This window comes from Tamandua tetradactyla, chromosome 5, assembly GCF_023851605.1.
Source record: "Tamandua tetradactyla isolate mTamTet1 chromosome 5, mTamTet1.pri, whole genome shotgun sequence".
NCBI lineage: Eukaryota > Metazoa > Chordata > Mammalia > Pilosa > Myrmecophagidae > Tamandua > Tamandua tetradactyla.
The window spans coordinates 21,125,121-21,146,827 of record NC_135331.1 but is presented as its reverse complement, the minus strand read 5'-3'; the positions used below and the strand labels follow the sequence as shown (position 1 = coordinate 21,146,827).

The 21,707-nt window shown below is 37.1% G+C and overlaps 1 protein-coding gene across 6 annotated transcripts in view; it reads left to right on the top strand.

Annotated features, from left to right (window-relative positions):
• The window catches only part of SPPL3 (signal peptide peptidase like 3), a 216,691-nt gene that overhangs the window by 69,768 nt on the left and 125,216 nt on the right, over positions 1–21,707 (top strand). The window contains exon 1 of one of the 6 annotated variants that reach the window (XM_077160042.1): positions 5,421–7,951. The exons of 4 other annotated variants lie outside the window; for them this stretch is intronic. In XM_077160042.1, coding sequence (XP_077016157.1) covers positions 7,938–7,951 — 14 coding nt within the window. In that variant the 5' untranslated portion in view covers positions 5,421–7,937. Of the gene's footprint in view, positions 1–5,420; positions 7,952–8,007; positions 12,530–21,707 lie in introns of those variants that run through there. One more of the 6 variants, XM_077160045.1, reaches the window with a different exon arrangement.

Here is a 21,707-nt window from a genome sequence, read left to right as displayed (position 1 = left end):
TTTGTTTCCATCTTTTGGCGAGTGAATAATGCTGCTATGAACATCAGTGTGCAAATGGCTGTTTGTGTCGTTGCTTTCAGCTCTTCTGGGTATGTACCAAGTAGTGTTATTGCCAGGTCATAGAGCAACTTGATATTTAGTTTCCTAAGGAACCACCAGTCTTCCATAGTGGCTACACCATTATACATTCCTGCCAGCAGAGCATAGGTGTCGCAGTTTCTCCACATCCTCTCCAACATTGATAGTTTCCTTTTTGTTTAATAGCAGCCATTCTTATAGGTGTGAGGTGGTATCTCATTGTAGTCTTGATCTTCACTTCTCCGATAGCCAGTGAAAATGAGCATCTCTTCCTGTGCTTTTGAGCCTTCTGTAATTTGCTTTTCAGAAAAATGCCTACTCGTCTCTTTAGCCCATTTGATAATTGCGTTTTGTTCTTTTGTTGTTGAATTGTGTAATTTCTTTTTATATATAGGAAATCAAACCTTTGTCTGATAATGGATTTCCAAATATTTTCTCCCATTGAATTGGCTGCCTCTCACGTTTTTGACAGTCTTTTGAAGTGAGCAGCGTTTGATTTTGAGGAGTTCCCATTTATCTATTTTTCTTTTGTAGGTTGTGCTTTGGGTATAAAGTTTAGTAAGCTACCTCCTATTACTCGGTCTTGAAGATGTTTCCCTATGTTTTCTTCTAGAAGCTTTATGGTTCTATTTCTTATATTTAGGTGTTTGATCCACTTTGAGTTAATTTTTGTGTAGGGTGTAAGATTAGGGGTCCTCTTTCATTCTTTTGGCTATTGATATCCAGTTTTTCCATACCAAATTATTGTAAAGATTATCTTGTCCCAGTTCAGAGGATTTGGGGGCCTTGTCAAAAATCAGTTGACCATAGATTTGGTGGTCTATTTCTGCACTCTTGATTTGATTGCATTGGTCAGTGCTTCTGTCTTTGTGCTTGTATTTTGTGCTGTTTTGACCACTGTGGCTTTATAATAGATAAAGTCAGGGACTGTTAATCCTCCCACTTCGTTCTTTTTAGGATGCTTTTATCTATTCAGGGTCTCTTTCCCTTTCAAATGAAATCAGTAATTAGCTTTTCCAGATCTTCAAAGTAGGTTGTTGGAGTTTTGATTGGTACTGGGTGGAATCACCAGATCATTTAGGTAGAATTGACATCTGATCTAAATTTAGCTTTCCTATCCATGAGCAGGGAATGTCTTTCCAACATTTAGATCTCCTTTGATTTCTTTTAGCAATGTTACATAGTTTTCTGTATATAAATCCTTTACGTCCCTAGTTCAGCTCATTCCTAAGCACTTGATTCTTTTAGTTGCTATTTTGAATGGAATTTTTTCCTTAACTGATTCCTCATCTGCATCATTGCTTGTGTATAGAAATGTTAAATTTTATATCTCACCACCTTGTTGAATTTGTTTATTAACTCAAGTAACTTTGCTGTAGATTTTTCAGTATCTTCCAAGTATGGTATCATATCATCTGCAAATAATGAGTTTTAATTCTTCCTTTCCAGTTTGGATGTCTTTTTTATCTGTGTCCTGCCTGATTGCGCTAGCTAGAACTTCTAACCCAATGTTGAGTAATAGTGGTGACAGTGGACATCCTTGTCTTGTTCCTGATCTTAGTGGGAAAGCTTTCAGTCTCTCTTCATTGAGTACAATGCTAGCTATCGGTTTTTCATATATTCCTGTTATCATATTGAGGTAGTAACCTTTGCTTCCTATCTTTTGGAGTGTTTTTATCAGAGAAGGATGATGAATTTTGTCAAATGCTTTTTCAGCATCAATCAAGATGATCATGTGATTTTTCCCTTTTGATTTGTTAATGTGCTGTATTACATTAATTGATTTTCTTATATTGAACCATCCTTGCATTCCTGGTATAAACCCCACTTGGTCATGGTGTGTAATTCTTTTAATGTGTTGTTGGATTTGATTTGCTAATATTTTATTGAGAATTTTTGCATTTGTGTTCATTAGGGAGATTGGTCTGTAGTTTTCCTTTCTTATAGCATCTTTATCTGGTTTTGGTATTAAAATGATATTAGCTTCATAAAATGAGTTTAGGTAGAGTTCCTTTTTCCTCAATTTTTTGGAAAAGTTTGCGCAGGATTGGTGTTTGTTCTTTTTGAAATGTCTGATAAAATTCCCCTGTGAAGCTGTCTGGCCCTGGGCTTTTCTTTGTAGGAAGATTCTTGATGACTGATGGAATCTGTTTACTTATGATTAGTTTCTTGAGATCTTCTTTTTCTTCCCGAGTCAGCATAGTTTGTTTGTGTGTCTTCAGGTATTTGGCCATTTCATCTAAGTTGTCTAGTTTGTTGTTGTATAGTTCATAGTATCTTCTTATGATTTCTTTTATTTCTTCAGGGTCTGTGGTAACATACCCCTTCTCATTTCTGATTTTGTTTATTTACATCCTCTCTCTTTTTTCTTTGTCAGTCTTGCTAGTAGCCCATCAACTTTATTGATTTTCTCAAAGAACTAACTTTTAGTTTTATTGATTCCTTCTGTTGTTCTTTTGTTCTCACATTTATTTATCTCTGCTTTATTCTTTGTTATTTCTCTTCTTCTATTTGCTTTGGGGCTAGTTTGCTGTTTTGTTTCTCAAGTTCCTCCAGGTGTGCTGTTAAGCCCTCGATTTTTGCTCTTTTCCTGTTTTTTAATATAGGCATTTAGGGCTATAAATTTCCCTCTGAGCACAGCCTTTGCCGCACCCCATAAGTTCTCATAAGTTTTATTCTCATTTTCATTCATCTCCAGATAGCTCCTGATTTCTCTAACAATTTCGTTTTTGACCCACTGGTTGTTTAAGAGTGTGTTATTTAATCTCCATGTATTTGTTAATGTTCTCGTTCTTTGGTGGTTATTGAGATCCAGCTTCATCCCAATGTGATCAGAGAAAATGCTTTGAGTAATTTCAGTGTTTTTAAATTTATAAAGACCTGTTTTGTGCCCAGCATATGATCTGTCCTCGAGAATGTCCCATGGGCACTAGAGAAGAATGTGTATCCTTGTACTTTGGGGTGCAGTGACCTATATATGTCTGTTAGGTCTAATTCATTTATCAAGTTATTTAACTTCTCTATTTCCTTGTTGGTTTTCTGTCTGGTTGTTCTATCTATAGAGGAGAGTGGTTTATTGAAGTCTACTACTATTATTGTTGAAACATCTATCGCTCCCTTCAGTTTTGCCAACATCTGTCTCATGTACTTTGGAGCTCCTTAATTGGGAGCCTAAGCATTTATGATTGTTATATCTTCTTGGTGAATTGACCCTTTAATTAGTATATAGTGTACTTCTTTGTCTCTTATGATGTCTTTACATTTAAAGTTTGTTTTGTCCCATATTAGTATAGCTACTCCTGCTTTCTTTTGGTTACAACTTGCTTGGAAAATCTTTTTACATCCCTTCACTTTCAATCTATTTGTATCCTTGTGTCTGAGATGAATCCCTTGTAAGCAGCATAGAGCTGGATTATGTTTCTTAATCCATTTTGCCAATCTGTATCTTTTAATTGATAAGTTTAGTCTGTTAACATTCAAAGTTGTTACTGAAAATGCGTTTCTTGTTTTCACCGTCTTATCTTTTTAATTTTATTGTCAGATCTATATATTCTTTTCCCTCTTTCTCTTTGTATTCTTTAAATTACCCTTAGTGGTACTCTTCAATTCTGTGTCTCTCACCAGACCTCCCTCTCCTGTCTTTTTTTTTCAGCCAGCAGAACTCCTTTTAGTATTTCTTGAAGGGCCGGTTTCTTGTTGACAGATTCTTTTAGGACTTCTTCGTCTGTGAAAACTTTAATCTCTCCCTCAGTTTTGAATGACAGTTTGGCTGGGTACAGAGTTCTTGGCTAGAAATCTTTCTCTTTCAGGATCATGAATATATCATACCACTACCTTCTCACTTCCAGGTGCTAGTTTGGTAGTCTGAACTCAGTCTTATTTGGTTTCCCTTATATGAAGTAGTTAGTTTTTCTCTTACCGCTTTGAGGATTTTCTGCTTCTCTTCAACATTTGACAGACTGATTAGTGTGTGCCTTGGGGAAGGCCTGTTTGGATTTATTCTGTTTGGAGTTTTTTTGGCTTCTTTGACTTGTATATTTATGTCCTTTATGAGGGTAGGGAAGTTTTCCCCCATTATATCCTTAACTACTCTTCCTAGCCCTTTACTCCCCTCTTCTCTTACTGGGACACCAGTGATTCTTATATTTGTGCTCTTTGTTTTGTCTTTCATTTCCCTGAGTTCCCATTCAATTTTTTCCATCTTTTTTGCCATTTGCTGTTTTGAGTCTTCAAAGTTAGTTATTCTGTCCTCTATATCACTTATTTCTTTTGTTTCTTCAAATCTGGTGGTGTGTGCCTCTAGTATGGTTTTTGTTTGGTTAACAGAGTCTGTAATATGCTCTTTTTCTATTTATTCTTTCAAATTCCTCCTCATGCTCTACGACTGTCTTCTTAATCTCCTTTATGTCATTTGCTATCACACTTATTTTATTAAGTAGACTTGTATGAACATCTTTGATTAGTTGTTCCAACGTTTGTATCTCCTCTGGCGTTTTAATTTGGTCATTAGGCAGAGCTATATCTGTCTTCATTGTGATATGCTTGGTGATCTGCTGTCTTCGTGGCATGTAAACATCTTGATTGATTTACTCTGGGAGTTGATTTCTTTCAGTAGTCTAAGGTCTTGTGTTTACAGGATGGTTGTACAGCAGGGTGCAGGGTACATGGTGAAGCATTCAGTGCAGTGATTTGTTTCAGGGCAGGTATCAGCGCAGGTTGGGGGTGTTACGCTGATGCTTGTGAACGTGGGTGCCCAGTGGCCAGGGAGGTTACATCGGTGCAGATGCACTGGTTTGGGTGGTGTAACCCTGGTGTGCAACCCTACTGTGCACTGGTCTAGGGCATGGGGCCCTTTGTGCACATGTATAGAGCTGTGGCAGCAGGTTGGTGTAACGCCTTCGTGAATTGGGAGCAGATATGACTTGGCTGCAGAAGTCAGCACTTTCTCAGAACTGAGAAATGTGGCTGAGGTCTGTGCACATGCACGGTTCTAGGACAGCTGTAAAGTGCAGTTCCCAGAGCTGAATGATGTGATTGGGCGGCCCATGCACATGTGTGGGCCTAGGAATGCTGTAAACTGAAGCTCAGGTCTCAGAGCAGGCAAGGTGAGGCTGTGCAACACTATGGGAAACGGGGCAGGGGTAGCCTGGGTATGGAGGTTAGTGCCCCACAACCTTTATGCACGGGCAACAGCCTGTAGGGAACTGGGAGCAGGAGGTCGTATTTGGAAGGAGTGCAGGAGAGGTGGATTGGGCTATACTTGGGGTGGGGGTGTGGGGCAAGTATGTGTACTGGGAGCTGGTGGGGTGGGGGTGCCTGGAGTGTGGGTAATGGCAGCAGGTGACAGGGTTCAGGTACATGGGGTGTGGGGTGAGTTGCTGTTCACGTGGCTACACTGGTGAGGGTAATGCACCCAAGGAACACGTCCTGGCTTACTTCCTAGTTCCTGGCTCCTGTTTGTGCGCTTCCCCAGGCTCTGTACCTCCATGTCAGGCTTGAGCTTTCTGCCTCTCAGTTCCTCGGCCTTTGCGACCTGGGCTGCCGCATGTGGTGCAGAAGGCTCTCCCAGGTCAGCTGCACTCGCAACTCGCTGCGTCAGTCGCCCTCCTGTCCCTTCTCTCATTTTTCCATGGAGAAGGGCTAATCTTGAGCTACTGTGTTTGGCCAGCTTCCTGGAAGTCCTGTCAGTTCATTTTTAAAAGAAAATTAAAACAGGGTGCTTATTTTCCAGAAGCTTGTGGTCTGAGAGAGCAAATAAGATGTATACAAATAGCAGATATAAAATACCAAAGTGATAATATAGAAGAGGTTCAAAATAACGAGAGAAATCATTATGGATAATAAACTAAGCTGCCTGAACCTTACTTGTTGCTTTTGTAAAATAAATTGGGACTGGTTCTTTTCCATCTTGGAACAGCTGTGATTCTAAAATGCATGTTTCAGCTTTCAGTTGGGGACATATAAGATATATCATATTTCATGTTAATGATTTGAAAGATTTATTCCTAAATTATTTGCGTAATTTACCAACTACGTACACACAATTATGAGCATGTGTTTTATTCATCGTTACAGAAAAGAAAGTACGGAGAGCTCATTTTATCTTTTGTTAAATCAGGGTAGTCAGAACCTGTATTTAGTGCTTTTTGTACTAATGGTGAGAAGAGCACAAGCTGGTCTCTGTTCTTATAAAAAAAAAGAGAGTGAGTTTAAAATTGCAGAAAGAAATTATCACCTAGACATTGGGAAGGAAATGTCTTCTTTTGTTATTTCCTTTAGAAATAACATTTCTAACTTCTCTTTGGCAGTATCTTTGGTCCTCTTCTGTTTCCCATCTCCTGAATGTTAGGTGTTCATATGGAAGCTGTTTGTGGTCCATCTGTCTCTGTTCTCAGCGTTCTCTGAAAAGGTACTTGAGAACTCAGGCAGAATCCCTGCTGGTCCCCCACTCAGAGCCTACCTCAGACCCTGTAGGAGACAGTAGATCAGACATCAAGGATCACTGAACTGAACCCACCTCGCCACTCTTTTCTCTCTTATTTTAACTGAGGGCATATTTGTCCTGGAAGCAGTTAATATGTGTAATGATGAAGAAGTCACAGATCTAAGCCAAGTAGAAATGAAATAAGCTATGTTTAACAGGAAAACATTAACAGTATCAGAGCAACACCAGGGGTAAATTTTATGGGAAGAACAAGAGGTAAGGAAAGGTTTAGATTTTCTGTTTGGTGACGGTATGCTTATTGGTTGTCTTTCTCTTGAGGACTATGAAATTATCTAAAATTGAGAGTGTTGATGCACTGTTGACTTTGGATATTATACATGATGCCAAATGAATGGAGGTAGCTGAAGGATGTACTGACTGAGAAGTAGATTAGCAAACTATGGTGTACACATACATTAGAATATTGTGCTGCTACAAAAAGAAATGAAGTTGTGAGGCATGCAACATTGTGAATGAACCTGTGGGACATGTGGTGAGGCAAAATAAGCCAGAAACAAAAGAGCAATTATTGTATGGTCTCATTTAGAAAATACTTACAAGAAAACTGGGACTTAGATTGTAAGCTTTTAGAGCAGTCATATTTAGTCCAGAATGGTAATTGTTATTTCTGTATTTTGAGAGTCTGTCTTATATATGTATAACCTCGTATTTAGAGTTAACAACAAAGACATTCAGGTCGGCATTAAGTAATTCAGAACACAGTGGTAAGGAAGACATATTCTGTATTTTAGAACCTCATCTATTCTTTGCGACCAAAGGAAGAAGGTTTATTTTATCCAGAAGCTACATTTTCTGTAGCACATAATCCAGCTCAATCTGTCTGGATAGATCATTTAAACAATCCAAACACAGGGAGCCCAGAATATGAATGAGGGCCTATAATCCTATATAGTGTAATGCAATGCCTGGATATATCCCAGAATATATTAAGCACATAATCAAAAAGTATTGACAAAGTCCCATGAGGGATGAGAGAAAAAGTATGGAACTATTAAACTTTACCACCAGGGAAATCCTAGATACTGTATCAAACATTAGGGACACCCATATCAATAGATCAAGCCCTTGATCTTGAGGCTTACTCTTGTGAAGCTTATGTATGTAGTGGAGAAGCTTAGCCTACCTATAGGTATGCCTAAGAGTTACTTCTGGAGGACCTCTTTTGTTGCTCAGATGTGGTCTCTCTCTCTCTCTAAGCCCAAGTCTGCAAGTGAAGCCATTGCCCTCTCCTCTACATGGGGCATTGACATCCAGGGATGAAAGTCTCTCTGGCAGCCTGCGAGATGAGTCACAGGGATAAGTCCCGCCCTGGCATCGTGGGATCAATTCCATCCTGACCAAAGGGGGAAAAGAAATGCAACAAATAAGGTATCAGTGGTTGAGAGAGTTCACATAGAGCTGAGAGGCTACTCTGGAGATCACTCTTATGCAAGGTTCAGTTAGACATTGCTACCTACCATAACTTGCCAAACCCCAACCAAAAGCATTCTTGCCAATCCTAAAGAACACCTAGGATATTATGTAAGATTCTACAAAGATTCCATGCAGTAAGATAACTTTTCAGAAACTCTCCAGATGGGTCCCTGGTCCAGATAAGTCATGAAATGCAGAGGGACCAGCCTCTTCAGAATTATCAACTATTTCCGTCCCTCTATCTCATATTATCGTCAGGCCCTTCCAACATGAAGAAGTTAGAATGGGCATAACCCAAATACCCCTAAAGAGTATGAGAAAGATCAAAGGTGATGGTTGAGAAGAAAGGGTTTAACAAATGGATATGATTGCTGAATCATTTTATTGATATATATTTTTTTAGTCTCCAGTATCTTAGAGCAGCTAGAAGTAAAAACTTGAAATTCTGGAATTGTAACTCATACCAAACTGTGAAATCTGTTCTACAACTAATTGTGTTGTGCTTTGAAATTTATTGCTTTTTGTATATATGTTATTTTTCACAAACAACAAGAATAAAAAACAAATACAAAAAAGAACTGAAAGATTCTCCCATTATTGTTGCCTATTACCAACTGACAGTTTTAAAACTCCATCTGAGGTGAGGTTTTCTTTGACTCTGCATCCAGCAGATTGTGAGTAACATAAAGCTAGTTCTCGTTGTGAAATCATTAGCTTGTAAGAACTTACAGGCCAATATAACTTCCAGAAATAATGATAAGCAGTTTTTAGACTAAAGGAGAATGTATGTGAAGTGTCTAATCCTTGATATATTTTTATGATGAGTCTTCAAAGATCCATGCTCTACAAACCTCCATGTCTGTATGTTAAGACAAGATCTCAGTCCTGAATCTAGTACTACATTCACAGTAGTTATATAAATTATAGTGGGTCTCACCACCTAAGTGTCTCTTTATCACTTGAAGCTCACAGTATAAAACTGAAGAACTCTCCTTCCCCATGAACATCTATTTTTCTTCCTTTGTTCCTTATTTTCCTTAATGGACTATCATTCTCTGATTTATCCACCTTTATTCCTACTTATTCCTTGCTCCTCATACCAAGTCAGCTGCCAAATGCTGTCCATTTTACCCCGTAAAGTATTTCTAGCGTTTCCTTTGATTTTGTATTCTTGCTGGAGTATTATAGTAGTTTTCTATCGAGGTTCTCCCATTAGACTCTACTTTCTAAGGCCTGCAATGGTTCATCTTAAAGTTTCCGGAAATTTTTTTCCCTCTATTTTCTTTCAGAGTTAGCATAAATACTTAACACATGTCCCACACTTTCTTCTCTTTACACCATAATTCTTGTACACTTCGTTTCTGGGGGCTCTTCTTCCTACTGGATTCCACATGTCTAGATCCTTCTTATCCTTCAAGAACAACTCCAATGTCATGTCTTCAGAAGAAGTTGACCTCCACAGTTGGAAGAAGTCTCTTCCTTCTCAGAACTCCCCTTGGCTGTCTGTTCCTTTTACTGAAATTTAGATCTCCTTTTAGTGCATTTAGAGTTATTTATGCACATGACTTATCTCCCCATTTAAATCGTAATCTTGGAGTCAGGAGTCACGTGAGTTATCACCTTATCTCCATACTGCTGAATGTAGTGCTTAATATCATCACATAAAGCATTTGTCCTGGTTTTAAAGAAGAGTCTTGCTGTGCAATGCAGATTTCTTTTTAAATGACAGTGTGGAAACAAGCTGCCTTTATGGTATAATGAGCTCTGAACTGACTATGAGGGCAACCTTGGCTTCCATAAATGTAACGTTTTCAAATAATTCATTTCCTTTAAGAAGGGGCACTCCTATATTCTGTTGTTGTTAGAGACAGAAATTAATAGCATAAAGCAAAAACCAATTTCTCATAATCCTTTGGAGAATAATCAATGTCATATTCTTTAGTATACTGCAACTAATGTTAAGTTTGCATATGAAAAAGAAGAATTTACCCTTCTAGTCACTTGGACTCACTAAACACAGCAAAATATACAGAGATTGGGTATATCATTTATAGTTTTTATTTCACTGTACACAGAGAGAAAAAGCATGGATGTTTATAATCTAGGATAACAGTAAAGAAGTTAAAAATGTTTTGAGAGAGTGTGTTGAAAAAAAATATTTGTATAGCAGCGTCTGAGATCCTGCTGTTGGTCTCTTTCTGGTACTCTGGTTAAGGATGTGTATGTATTGAATGATAGAAAAGGTGACTCTTGACAATTGACTCTAGGGTCCTGAAGTGTTCATCAATGATGAAATTTCTGTTATGTTAGGAAGCAGTACATTTTACTTCCTGCCTCTTAATAATTTTTGCTCCAACTATTTATATAAAGACCTCTGGAGTTTAGTGAAATGTAAATTACAGTAAATTGTAATTGTTTAAGAGCTTGGGCTATAAAGCCAAATCTGGGTCTGAATTTTTTCCTTTCTCTTTTCTAGATGTATGACCTTAGACAAGTTTTTTAAGCCTTCTAAGCCTATTTCTTCATCTGTGGAATGGGAATAACAGTAACGATAACTTCGTCACAGGGTTATTTTGAGTATTAGATGACCCAATTTATTTGAAGCACTTGGCAGAAAATCCCATACATATTAAGAGTTCAGTGAAACTAAGCAGCTATAATTACTAGTAGGAGTTTATAACTTGAGATTCCATGTTTTTGGTGGTATGATGGCAAGTCTACTGATGGTTTTCGTTTTAAACTGTGCTGAGTAGAGTAGTTTCCTAGGAATTAGATTAGACCTGAAATGTTATGTGTGCTGAGAATTTTGGTTTCTAGGAAATAGAACTAACTCTCCCGTCAGAGAAAAAGGCTTTCGATGGGAATCCATGCTAATTTAAAATTTTTTATTGGTTTTTGCTGCTGCTACATTTTTGTTGTTGTTATCAGAATCATCATTCCTAACACCAGATTTAAAAATTGGCAGTCTCTGTATAGGAGAGAGATTGGAGAACTTCTGGGAAAAAAAAAACACCAGAAACTATAGAGGAATGACTGCTTGAAGAGAGGGAAGAAACAAAAGAGACTTTTTTTGTTTTGTTTTTGTTTGTTGTACTGGTTTGAAAGGACTGTGCACCCTGGAAAAGACATATTTTAATCCTGATCCATCTTGTGGAGGCAGCATTTCTTTTAATCCCTATTCAGCACTGTAAATTGGAGACTTGATTAGATTATCAATGTGGCTCGCCCAGTTGTGGGTATTAACCTTTGATTAGAGGGGAAATGTGACTCCACCCATTCCAGGTGGTTTTGATTAGTTTAATGGAATCCTTTAAAAGAGGAAACATTTTGGAAAAAGCAAGAGAGCCACCTTTAAAGATGAAGAAGGAAGACACCCCCAGTGAATCTTCATGAAACAAGAAGCCTGAAGAGAAAGCTAGCAGGTGTCGCCATGTTCACCATGTGCCTTTCCAGTTGAGAGAGAAACCCTGAACTTCATTGGCCTTTCTTGAATAAAGGTAGCCTCTTTTAGGTGATTTAATCTGGACATTTTTATAGACTTGCTTTAATTGGGACATTTTCATGGCCTTAGCACTGTAAGCTTGCAACTTAATAAATTCCCCCCTTTTAAAAGGCATTCCGTTTCTGGTATATTGCATTCCAGCAACTAGCAAACTAGAACAGTTGTTTTATTAAACACGTACTTGTTGGTGGGGATGATTATCTTCACAATGAGAGAGAAAGATATAGGTAGTTCAGAACTCTCAAAGCATCTAACTTCTCCCTCTCATGAACACTGGGGTGAACAGTAGGCATTAGCAGTGAAATACAGATATAGTAACTTGAAGGAAGTTATTCTAGGGGTGTGTGAGTAAAGGACTTCATTAAAGGAGCCATAGGGAGCAGACACAAATAAGAGGAACTCATTTCACTTAGGGGTGAGAGCTAAAAGACCTGTCTGATGGCTAGGTTTCCTTCTAGGGCCACAACAACGTCTGCGTGATACAGGACTCCATCTGAAATGGAGGGATGCAGTTATGGGTTTTTGTTTGTTTGTTTGTTTTTTTACATTTTTTTTTTAAAATACCAAAAAACACCAAACACAAACATTTTTATTTTTGATCATTCTGTTCCACATATATAATTAGTAATTCACAGTATCATCACATAGTTGCATATTCATCATCATGATCATTTCTTAGAACATTTGCATCTATTCAGAAAAAGAAATAAAAAGAAAACAGAAAAAAAAACATACATACCATACCCCTTACCGCTCCCTTTCATTGATCTCTAGCATTTAAACAATTTATTTTAACATTTGTTCCCCCTATTATTTATTTTTATTCCATATGTTATACTTGTCTGTTGACAAGGTAGATAAAAGGAGCATCAGACACATTTTCACAATCACACAGTCACACTGTGACAGCTATATCATTATTCAGTCATCATCAAGAAACATGGCTACTGGAGCTCAGCTTTACATTTTCAGGCAGTTCCCTCCAGGCTCTCCATTACATCTTGAAGAGCAGGGTGATATCTACTTAATGGGTAAGAATAACCAACCCTTGTAGCTGTTTGAAATCTCTCAGCCACTGACACTGTCTCATTTCACTCTTCCCCCTTTTGGTCGAGAAGGTTTTCTCAATCCCTTGATGCTGAGTCTCAGCTCATTCTAGGGTTTTTCTCAATCTCTTGAAGTTATGTTTTTAAAAAACAAAAAATCTATGGGGCAAGTAATAGTATTATCTTGATTTTAGAGCAGACTGGAGCTTAGAACTGAATTCCTGATCACTTCTCTCCCCCAATACAAGCACACACACATATTCTACCCATCACAGCTGATGTTGACTCAGACAAAATTATGATAGTCATCCTTGATTCCTCTCCTTTCTCTGATATTCCACATTCAGTTCATTAGGAAATCTTGTGTGTACTATCTTCAAAAAATATCTAGAGTCAGATCAGCACAACCACAGTGCTCATCCCAGTGCCAGCCACCATTGATTATTTTTTGCCTGTTTTTGCTGAGATATTCTATTACTCCACTGTAATCAGTTCTCAGTACATCAACCAGATTCATCCTTTTTTCCCTACTTTTTCAAAAATATTTCTTAAGGTATTGTGTACATACAGTAAAATTTGCCCTTTTTAGGTATACAGTTCCATGAATTTTGACAATATATAGAGCCTTGTAATGACCACCACAAGGAAGAAATAGAACATTTCCATCATCACAAAAGGTTATCTCAGGTCTTTTTGTAACCAGTTGCCTTTTCCAAGCCCAGCCCCTGACAGCAGATCTCTTTAGATTTATCTATTCCACGGTGTCCTATATGTGCGATCATATTTGTGGTCTTTTGAATCTGGCTTCTTTAACTTAGCATGATGCATTTCAGATTTATTCATGTTGCATCTATTGATAATTCATATCTTTTTATTGCCGAATTAGTATTCACTGTATAAAGGTACTATGATATCTTTATCCAGTTCACTGTTGATGGACATTTGGGTTGTTTTCAGTTTTGGGCAGTTCTCAACATTCATTCAGAATTTTGTGTGAACGTTCATTGAGTCATATGGTGGGAGTATGTTTTCATCTTCTTATGACTAATGATCATGGAGCGTCTTTTCATGTACTTATTTGACTTCTGTATGTCTTTTGGTGAAGTGTCCGTTTAAGTCCTTTGCTCATTTTTAAAATTAGGTTGTCTGTTTTATTATTATTGAGTTAGGAGAGTCATCTATGTATTCTGGTAACCAGTCTTTTTTCTAATAAGTATTTTATAGAATTTTCTCATAGTCTGAAAGCTGTCTTTTCATCTTCTTGAGTGCCTTTCAAAGAGCAGAAATTTTTATTTTGTCAGTCAGATTTATCAGTTTTTATGATTTGTGCATTTTGTGTCCTAAGAAATCTTTAAACCCATGTTACAAAGGTTTTTTTTTTCTTCTAGAAGCTTTATGGATTTTAGTTTTACGTTTAGGTCTGTGTCCATTTTGTGTTAATTTTTGAATACCATTGTGAAGGGGTTTTTTTTGTTTCATTTTGCAAATGGATGTCCAACTGTTCAAACAGTAGTTGCTGAAAATATTATTCTTTCCTCTTGAGACACCTTTGTTGAAATCAGTGTATCATAAATAAGTGAATTTCTGGATTCTGTTCTAGAATGTCTGTTCTTACACCAATCTCACACTGTCTTGAATTTAATATTGTAGCTTATTACTATAAGCTTAGTTATAGTAAATCTTAAAATCAGTTAGTGTGTATCCTTCAGCCCCCCCCACCCCGCCAAAAATAGTTTTGGTGTGCTAGTTCTTTGGTTTCCACTCAAATTTTACAGTTAGCTTGTTGATTTCTACAAAAACATTTTGTGATTTCCAGTTTCATTGCTTTCTTCTGGTTTTGTGAAGCAGAAGTTTAGATCTTTGATTTGAAACCTTTTTTTCCCCCAATATAATCCTGTAAAACTGTACAATTTCCCTCTAAACACTGCTTTTGCATATCCCACAAATTTTGACATGCTGTGTTTTCATTTTCATTCAGTTGAAGATTTCTAATCACCCTTGTGATGTTTTATTTGACCCATGGGCTCTTTAGAAGTGTGTTATTTACTTTCCATATACTTGGGGAGTTCAAAGATTTCTTTTTTAAAAAATGTTTTTTGTGAAATATAACATATAGAAAGAAAAAGCAATAATTTTCAAAGTGTACTTCAGAAAGTAGTCACAGAACAGATTTCAGAATTTGTTTTGGGTTGCCATTCTCCTATTTCATCTTTTTCCTTCAAGCTACTCCAAAACACTGGAGGGTAGGAGAAATATCAATATAGTAATTCAGTCATAGTCATTTGTTAAATCCTATTTTCTCTGTTGTAACTCCTCCTCCTCTGATCCTTCTCCCAATTATAGGATTCTTTAGGCAATACCTGTTCTGACTTTTTCATGTTGAGAAGGGGTATTGACACTAAAGGATAGGGAAATATCATTAGTTGATAATCTTGGAGAAGCTGGGCCCTTAGGGTTTCAGGATTTATCTGCCTAGGAACCCTCTGGAAATTATAGGTTCCAGGAGAGCAGACTTAGTGTATGAAGCTTTTATAGACTCTCAGTTCAAACCTTAGATGTTCTGAAGAATTATTTAACAGAAGTGATGTTGGTTGGGGTTTAGCAAAGCATGGCAGTTAGCACCATCTAACTGAAGCTTGCATAAGAGTAGCCTCCAGAATAGTCTCTTGACTCTATTTAATCTTTCTTAGCCACTGAAGCCTTATTATTTATTTATTTATCTTATTGGTTCATGCAAGAACTTATTTATATTTGTAGTGTTAATCACTGGGACACATAGGTCTATATAACCCTTTTCAATCCTGTTCACTTTCAATATGGCAATATTACTTATAGACCCACTAGCAAACCACCTTCACTTCTATCTATTCCCTTACATTTGAGTTCAACCTTATTAGCTAACTGTTCACTCATCTCTAGCTTCTGTGTATCTCTAAGTCCCCTATATTCTTCTGTATTATAAGCCTCCGATTTTACCTTTACCTTGATCATAAAAGTGGAGTCATACAGTATCTATCTTTTTATGTCTGGCTTATTTCACTCAACATTATGTCCTCAAGGATCATCCATCTTGTCATATGCTTTGGGATGTCATTTTGTCTTAACTGCTGCATAATAGTACCATCCCATGTATATTCCACATTTTGTTAATCCACTCATCTGTTGATGGGCATTTGAATTGTTTCTACCTTTTGGCAATTGTGAATAATACTGCTGTGCACATCAGTGTGCAAATGTCTGTTTGTGTCACTGCTTTCAGCTCTGCTGGGTGTGTATACCAAGTAGTGTTATTGCCGAGTGACAGGACAACTTGATATTTAGTTTCCTCTGCCAGACTGTCTCCCATAGCTGCTGTACCATTATACATTCCCGATGGCAGTGCATAAGTGTCCCAGTTTCTCCACATCCTCTCCAGCATTTATAGTTTCCTGTTTGTTTAATGGCTGCTATTCTTATATTGTGAGGTGGTATCTCATTGTAGTCTTGATCTGCATTTCCCTTATAGCTAATGAAAATGAGCATCTCTTTGTGTACTTTTGAGCCATCTATATTTGCTCTTCAGAAAATGCCTATTCATATCTTTAGTCCATTTTGTAATTGGGTTGTTTGTTCTTTTGTTGTTGAGTTGGATAGTTTCTTTATGTATACAGGATATCAAATCTTTGCCCAAGGTCTGATTTCCAAGTGTTTTCTCCCATTAAGTTGGCTGCCTTCTCACCTTTTTGACAAAGTGTTCTGAGATGCGAAAGCATTTGATTTTGAGGAGTTCCCATTTGTCTATTTTTTCTTTTGTTGCTTGTGCTTTGGGTGTATAGTTTAGGAAGCTACCTCCTATTACTAGGTCTTGAAGATGTTTCCCTGTGTTTTCTTCTAGAAGCTTTATGGTGCTAGTTCTTATATTTAGGTGTTTGATCCACTTTGAGTTAATTTTTGTGTAGGGTATAAGGTAAAAGTCTCTTCCATTCTTTTGGCTATTGATATCCTATTCTCCCATATCCATTTATTGAAAAGACTATTTTGTTCCAGTTCAGTAGATTTTGGGGCCTTGTCAAAAATCAATTGACCATAGATTTGGTGGTCTATTTCTGTACTCTTGATTTGATTCCATTGGTCAGGGCTTCAGTCTTTGTGCCAGTACCATGTTGTTTTGACCACTGTGGCGTTATAATAAGCTTTAAAATCAGAAAATGTTAATCCTCCCACTTTGTTCTTCTTTTTTAGAATGCTTTTATTATTCAGGGTCTTTTCCCCTTCCATATGAATTTTGTAACCAGCTTTTCCAAATCTTCAAAATAGATCGTTGGAATCTTGATTGGTACTGTGTTGAATCTGTAGGTCAATTTGGATAGAATTGACATCTTAACTATATTTAACCTTCCTATCCATGAGTAGGGAATGTCTTTCCACCTCTTCAGATCTCCTTTGATATCTTTTAGCAATGTTATGTAGTTTTCTGTGTACAGGTTCTTTACATTCCTAGTTAAGTTCATTCGTAGGTACTTGTTTCTTTTAGTTGCTATTTTGAATGAAATTTTTTCCGTTACTGACTCCTCGTTTAGGTCATTATTGTGTATAGAGACGTTACCGATTTTTGCACATTAATTTTATATTCTGCAACCTTGCTGAATTTGTTTATTAGCTCAGCTAACTTTGTTGTAGATTTCTCAGGATTTTCCAAGTATAGTATTATGTCAACTGCAAATAATGGAAGTTTTACTTCCTCTTTTCCAATTTGGATGCCTTTTATTTCTTTTTCCTGCCTGATTGCTCTCTCTAGAACTTCTAGTACAGTGTTGAATAATAGTGGTGATAGAGGGCATCTTTGTCTTGTTCCTGATGCCTTATTTTATTACACTTCTCTCTCCCCTATTGGACAGGAATGCATTGTCAATCCAACAGTGTCAAGGAGACTTTCACTCCTGAATGTCATGTCCCATGTAGGGGGGAGGGAATAATTTTTCTTGCACAGTTGGGCTTAGAGAGAGAGAGAGACAGAGACAGAGAGAGAGAGAGGGGCCACATTTGGGCAACAAAAGAGGTTTCCTTGGAAGTAACTTTGAAGCCTCATTATAGGTCTTAGGTTCCCCACTACAGAAGTGTGTTTCGTAAGGGCAAGCCTCAATATCAAGGGCTTGACTAATTTTCTTGGGAGTCCCTAATGGTTGAGAGGGTACCCAGTGATTCCCAGATGAGAAAGTTTAATAATTCCATTTTCCTTGCTTTGGACCCTCAAGGGACTCTACCAATAATTTCAAATTATCAGCCCACCATATTCTGAGATGTATCCGGTATTATATTAGGCTATACAGACTCACAAGGCCTCCTTCCCTTTCTGTTTGGGTTCTGAGACACTGAGCCATGTATCAGATGGTATTTCCTTAGAACTTTGAGTAACTCTGTGGCCCCTAAGACCCAGAAAAAGAGTGCTGCAGTTCTGAAAGTTAGCATAGGTTACACAATAACAGAGTATCCGAAAAAGAAATCAGGCTTCAATTAGAGGTAAAAACAAAGCTAGTCTGGCTGTGGCTAACCTGAATCAGAATACAGGGTAAAAGATTATAGTGTTTGTACTCTAGACCTTCACCTACCATATGAGACCAAAGGCAGAGAGGTTTATTTTGTCCAAAATCTAAATTTTCTGTAACATGCAATCTAAATCATCCTGTCTGGGTAGCTCATTTAAACAACCCAAACTTCTGTGGTTGATTTTTAATTTAATTCATTATCATCAGAGAACGTATTTTGTATCATTTCAGCCCCTTTAATTTTAAATTCATGATCCGTGTGTGCTTTGTTTACAGTTAACTTTTATAATGTTCTATTTTGGTCCATGATTCGTCTTAATGATCTCTGGACTGAGGTTGGGAGACAAGCAAAGTTGAAAGGAAATATTCTAAAATGGCTTAAGAGCATGAACTTTGGCTCATACTAGTTAGGTTAGTATTCTAGCTCAGCTTCCTCATAGCTAAATGACTTCATCTGAATGACTAACCAAGAATTCAGCTTTTGCTAAGTCAGTGGTTTTCTCTGAAAACATTTTCAAGAGTGCCAGAAATCTCCAACTGTAGACAGACCTGATGCCCTTTATGGCTGTCAACTAGAAGTAGTCTTTTTCTTAGTGTGGTTTTTTTTGACAGTCATTTTATGATTGTTTCCGTTTTTGTCAAGGTTAATTAGAAAATTTATATGCAAAATCACCTAGTATTTCTCATTCTTGTTTCAGTTTCTAATAGTATATGTGTTCTTTTTTTTGCTTTTTTTCCCTTCCTGGCATCCTAGACAGCAGTTGCAGGTTTGTTATTTGATCTGAATCTAATTAGAAGAGTGAAGGAGAATTAATTCTAGTTAAAGACCTTAGTCATTGATCCTTTTTGAATATTTCTGAATAAACAAGGATATTAAATACTCTCATTATTGCTGTAGACAGTAGATTCCTCTCCAGACAGCTAAGTGTCTATTCTTTGGAGAGAGCTAGTAGAATACTTTAGAGATCTGGACTCAATCTGTCTGGATTTGAATCCAAATTCTGTACCTTACTGTGTTTGTAACATTAAGCAAGTTATTTCACCTTTCTGTCTGTTGATTTCCTCATATGGAAATTAGGGAAAATAAAAATTGCCTATCTGATAGGGTGGTAATGAGGTTAAATAATGAAATTAAAATACCAGATAATGGCACTTGGCACATAAAGTCCAATAGTCAAGTTAACTTTGATTAATTTGGCATTTACCAAACCTACTTGTCTATCACTCTCTATCACCTTAGTCATGTAAATCTATAAAGTTGCCTAAGAAAATGTCCTATAGAAACCTGCTTCAACTGTTTAAACACTGTTTAAAAGTTTTTTGAGTGATAATGAAGTTCGACAAATGTCTTTTATTTTCACACTTATTTTTGGTTTAAGATATTAGCCCAGCTGTGGCTAATTTTATTATGGTTCTGTTTTAACCATTTCTGTTCTCTTAGAGTCACTAAATCCTCAGTATAATCAGGACACTTGTAAAATAAGTATACTGTATTTCTGTCTACAAGAGGCTGTACTGTGCAAGGTGAAGGAGTAAAAGTTAGGCTACTTTCCAAATAAAGGTAAAGCAGGACTAGGGGGAACTGAGAATACAAATATGACCATAGAGTAACCATATATTTATAATGTGCGAGAAAAGCAGCAACAAAACTTTCTTCATTTGAGTGGGGATGTTGCAGGGAGAGTTGACTTTTATTAAATGAATTCTTCACAATAAATCGCCTTTTACTCTGAATTGGGAAATGCCGTGTTTAACATGCTGTAGTTAGAATACTTCAGATTTTTTTAATACATGGGTAGGCACCGGGAATCAAACCCGGGTCCTCTGGCATTCCAAGCAAGCGTTCTTGCCTGCTGAGCCAGGTTGGCCTGCCCTAGAATACTTCAGATTTTGAAGTCAGTCTCTGTATCCTTGGTCTTGGATTCATTATGAAGTATATAAGAAATAGAATAAAAGGTAATGATGGGTGGTACAACGGTGGCTCGGTGGCAGAATTCTTATTTATCTATTTATTTTTAATTTATTAATTAAAAAAAATTAACAAACAAATTACAACATTAACATGTGATCATTCCATTCTACATATATAATCAGTAATTCACAATATCATCACATAGTTGCATATTCATCCTCATGATCATTTCTTGGAACATTTGCATCTAGTCAGAAAAATAAATAAAAAGAAAACAGAAAAAAATTCACACATACCATACCCCTTACCCCTCCCTTTCATTGATCACTAGCATTTCAAACTAAATTTATTTTAACATTTATTCCCCCTATTATTTATTTTTATTTGCATATGTTCTACTCATCTGTTGACAAGGTAGATAAAAGGAGCATCAGACACAAGGTTTTCACAGTCACACAGTCACATTGTGAAAGCTATATCATTATTCAGTTATCACTAAGAAACATGGCCACTGGAACCCAGCTCTACATTTTCAGGCACTTCCCTCCAGCCTCTCCATTACATCTTGACTAACAAGGTGGTATCTATTTAATGCATAAGAATAACCTCCAGGATAACCTCTCCCTGCTGTTTGGAATCTCTCAGCCATTGACATTGTCTCATTTCACTCTTCCCCCTTTTGGCCTAGAAAGTTTTCTCAACCCCTTTATGCTGAGTCTCAGCTCATTGTAGGATTCCTGTCCCACGTTGCCAGGAAGGTCCACACCCCTGGGAGTCATGTCTCAGTGGCAGAATTCTTGCCTGCATGCCATAGACCTGGGTTCGATTCCTGGAGCCTACCCATGTGAGAAAAAAAAAAAGAAGTAATGTAATGTAAACATTTAAACATTTTCAGAAAAACAACAAAAAATAAATCAACAACTTTCAGAATCCTAAGAGCTTTTATTTTTGAATATATTTTTTAGAAGCCTTATGCTTTACTACTTACTAATTTTGAGGCAGTTAACAGATTGCCTGCAATATAATTGTAAGACAGAAATTGTCTGTTTTCTCCTCTTGAAGACTTTCATCTATGGCCAGTCCTGGCATCTGCTTCACTAAGTGTAGGTATGCCTTTTCCTCATATTCTGTAGTAATATTTCCTTCAGATGAAATCTAGTTGAATAACTTGGGGGATCAAGTTGAAACAGAACATTAGCATTCTGGAAACACATAGAAGTGAAGGAGGATGGGGAATAAGTAATAGCCTCTTGGGAACCCATATCCCAGTAAAAGAGAAAAAGTTTAACTTCAGCAAGCATTAACATTTCTTCCCCCAGCTCCCTACTGCAAGCACCCCTAAATCACTATACTCACTCTTGGAACTTTGTGGAACAATTGGGATCCTGAGGATGACTTTGACTTGTCTGCTGGTAAATGACAAATAATTGTATCTGCAGTCAATCCTTGATTATTTTTATTAATGAAGAGGAGGTTTACTTGGGAAACCCCAAATTACAGATATTCAGAGTGAGTAGAGTACTTTAGAGCTTTGTACTCAAGCTGTTTTTGTCTTTTACTAGCTTTGTAATCTTGAGCAAGTTATTTAATCTCTTTGTTCCTCTGTTTCCTTAAATGTAAATTAAGGCTAATAAAAGTAAACTATTCCATGGGGTGGTAAGGAGGACTAAATAACAGAATTATTCAGAATGAGCCAAATAAATTGTTAGCTGTTGCCATTAGCAAC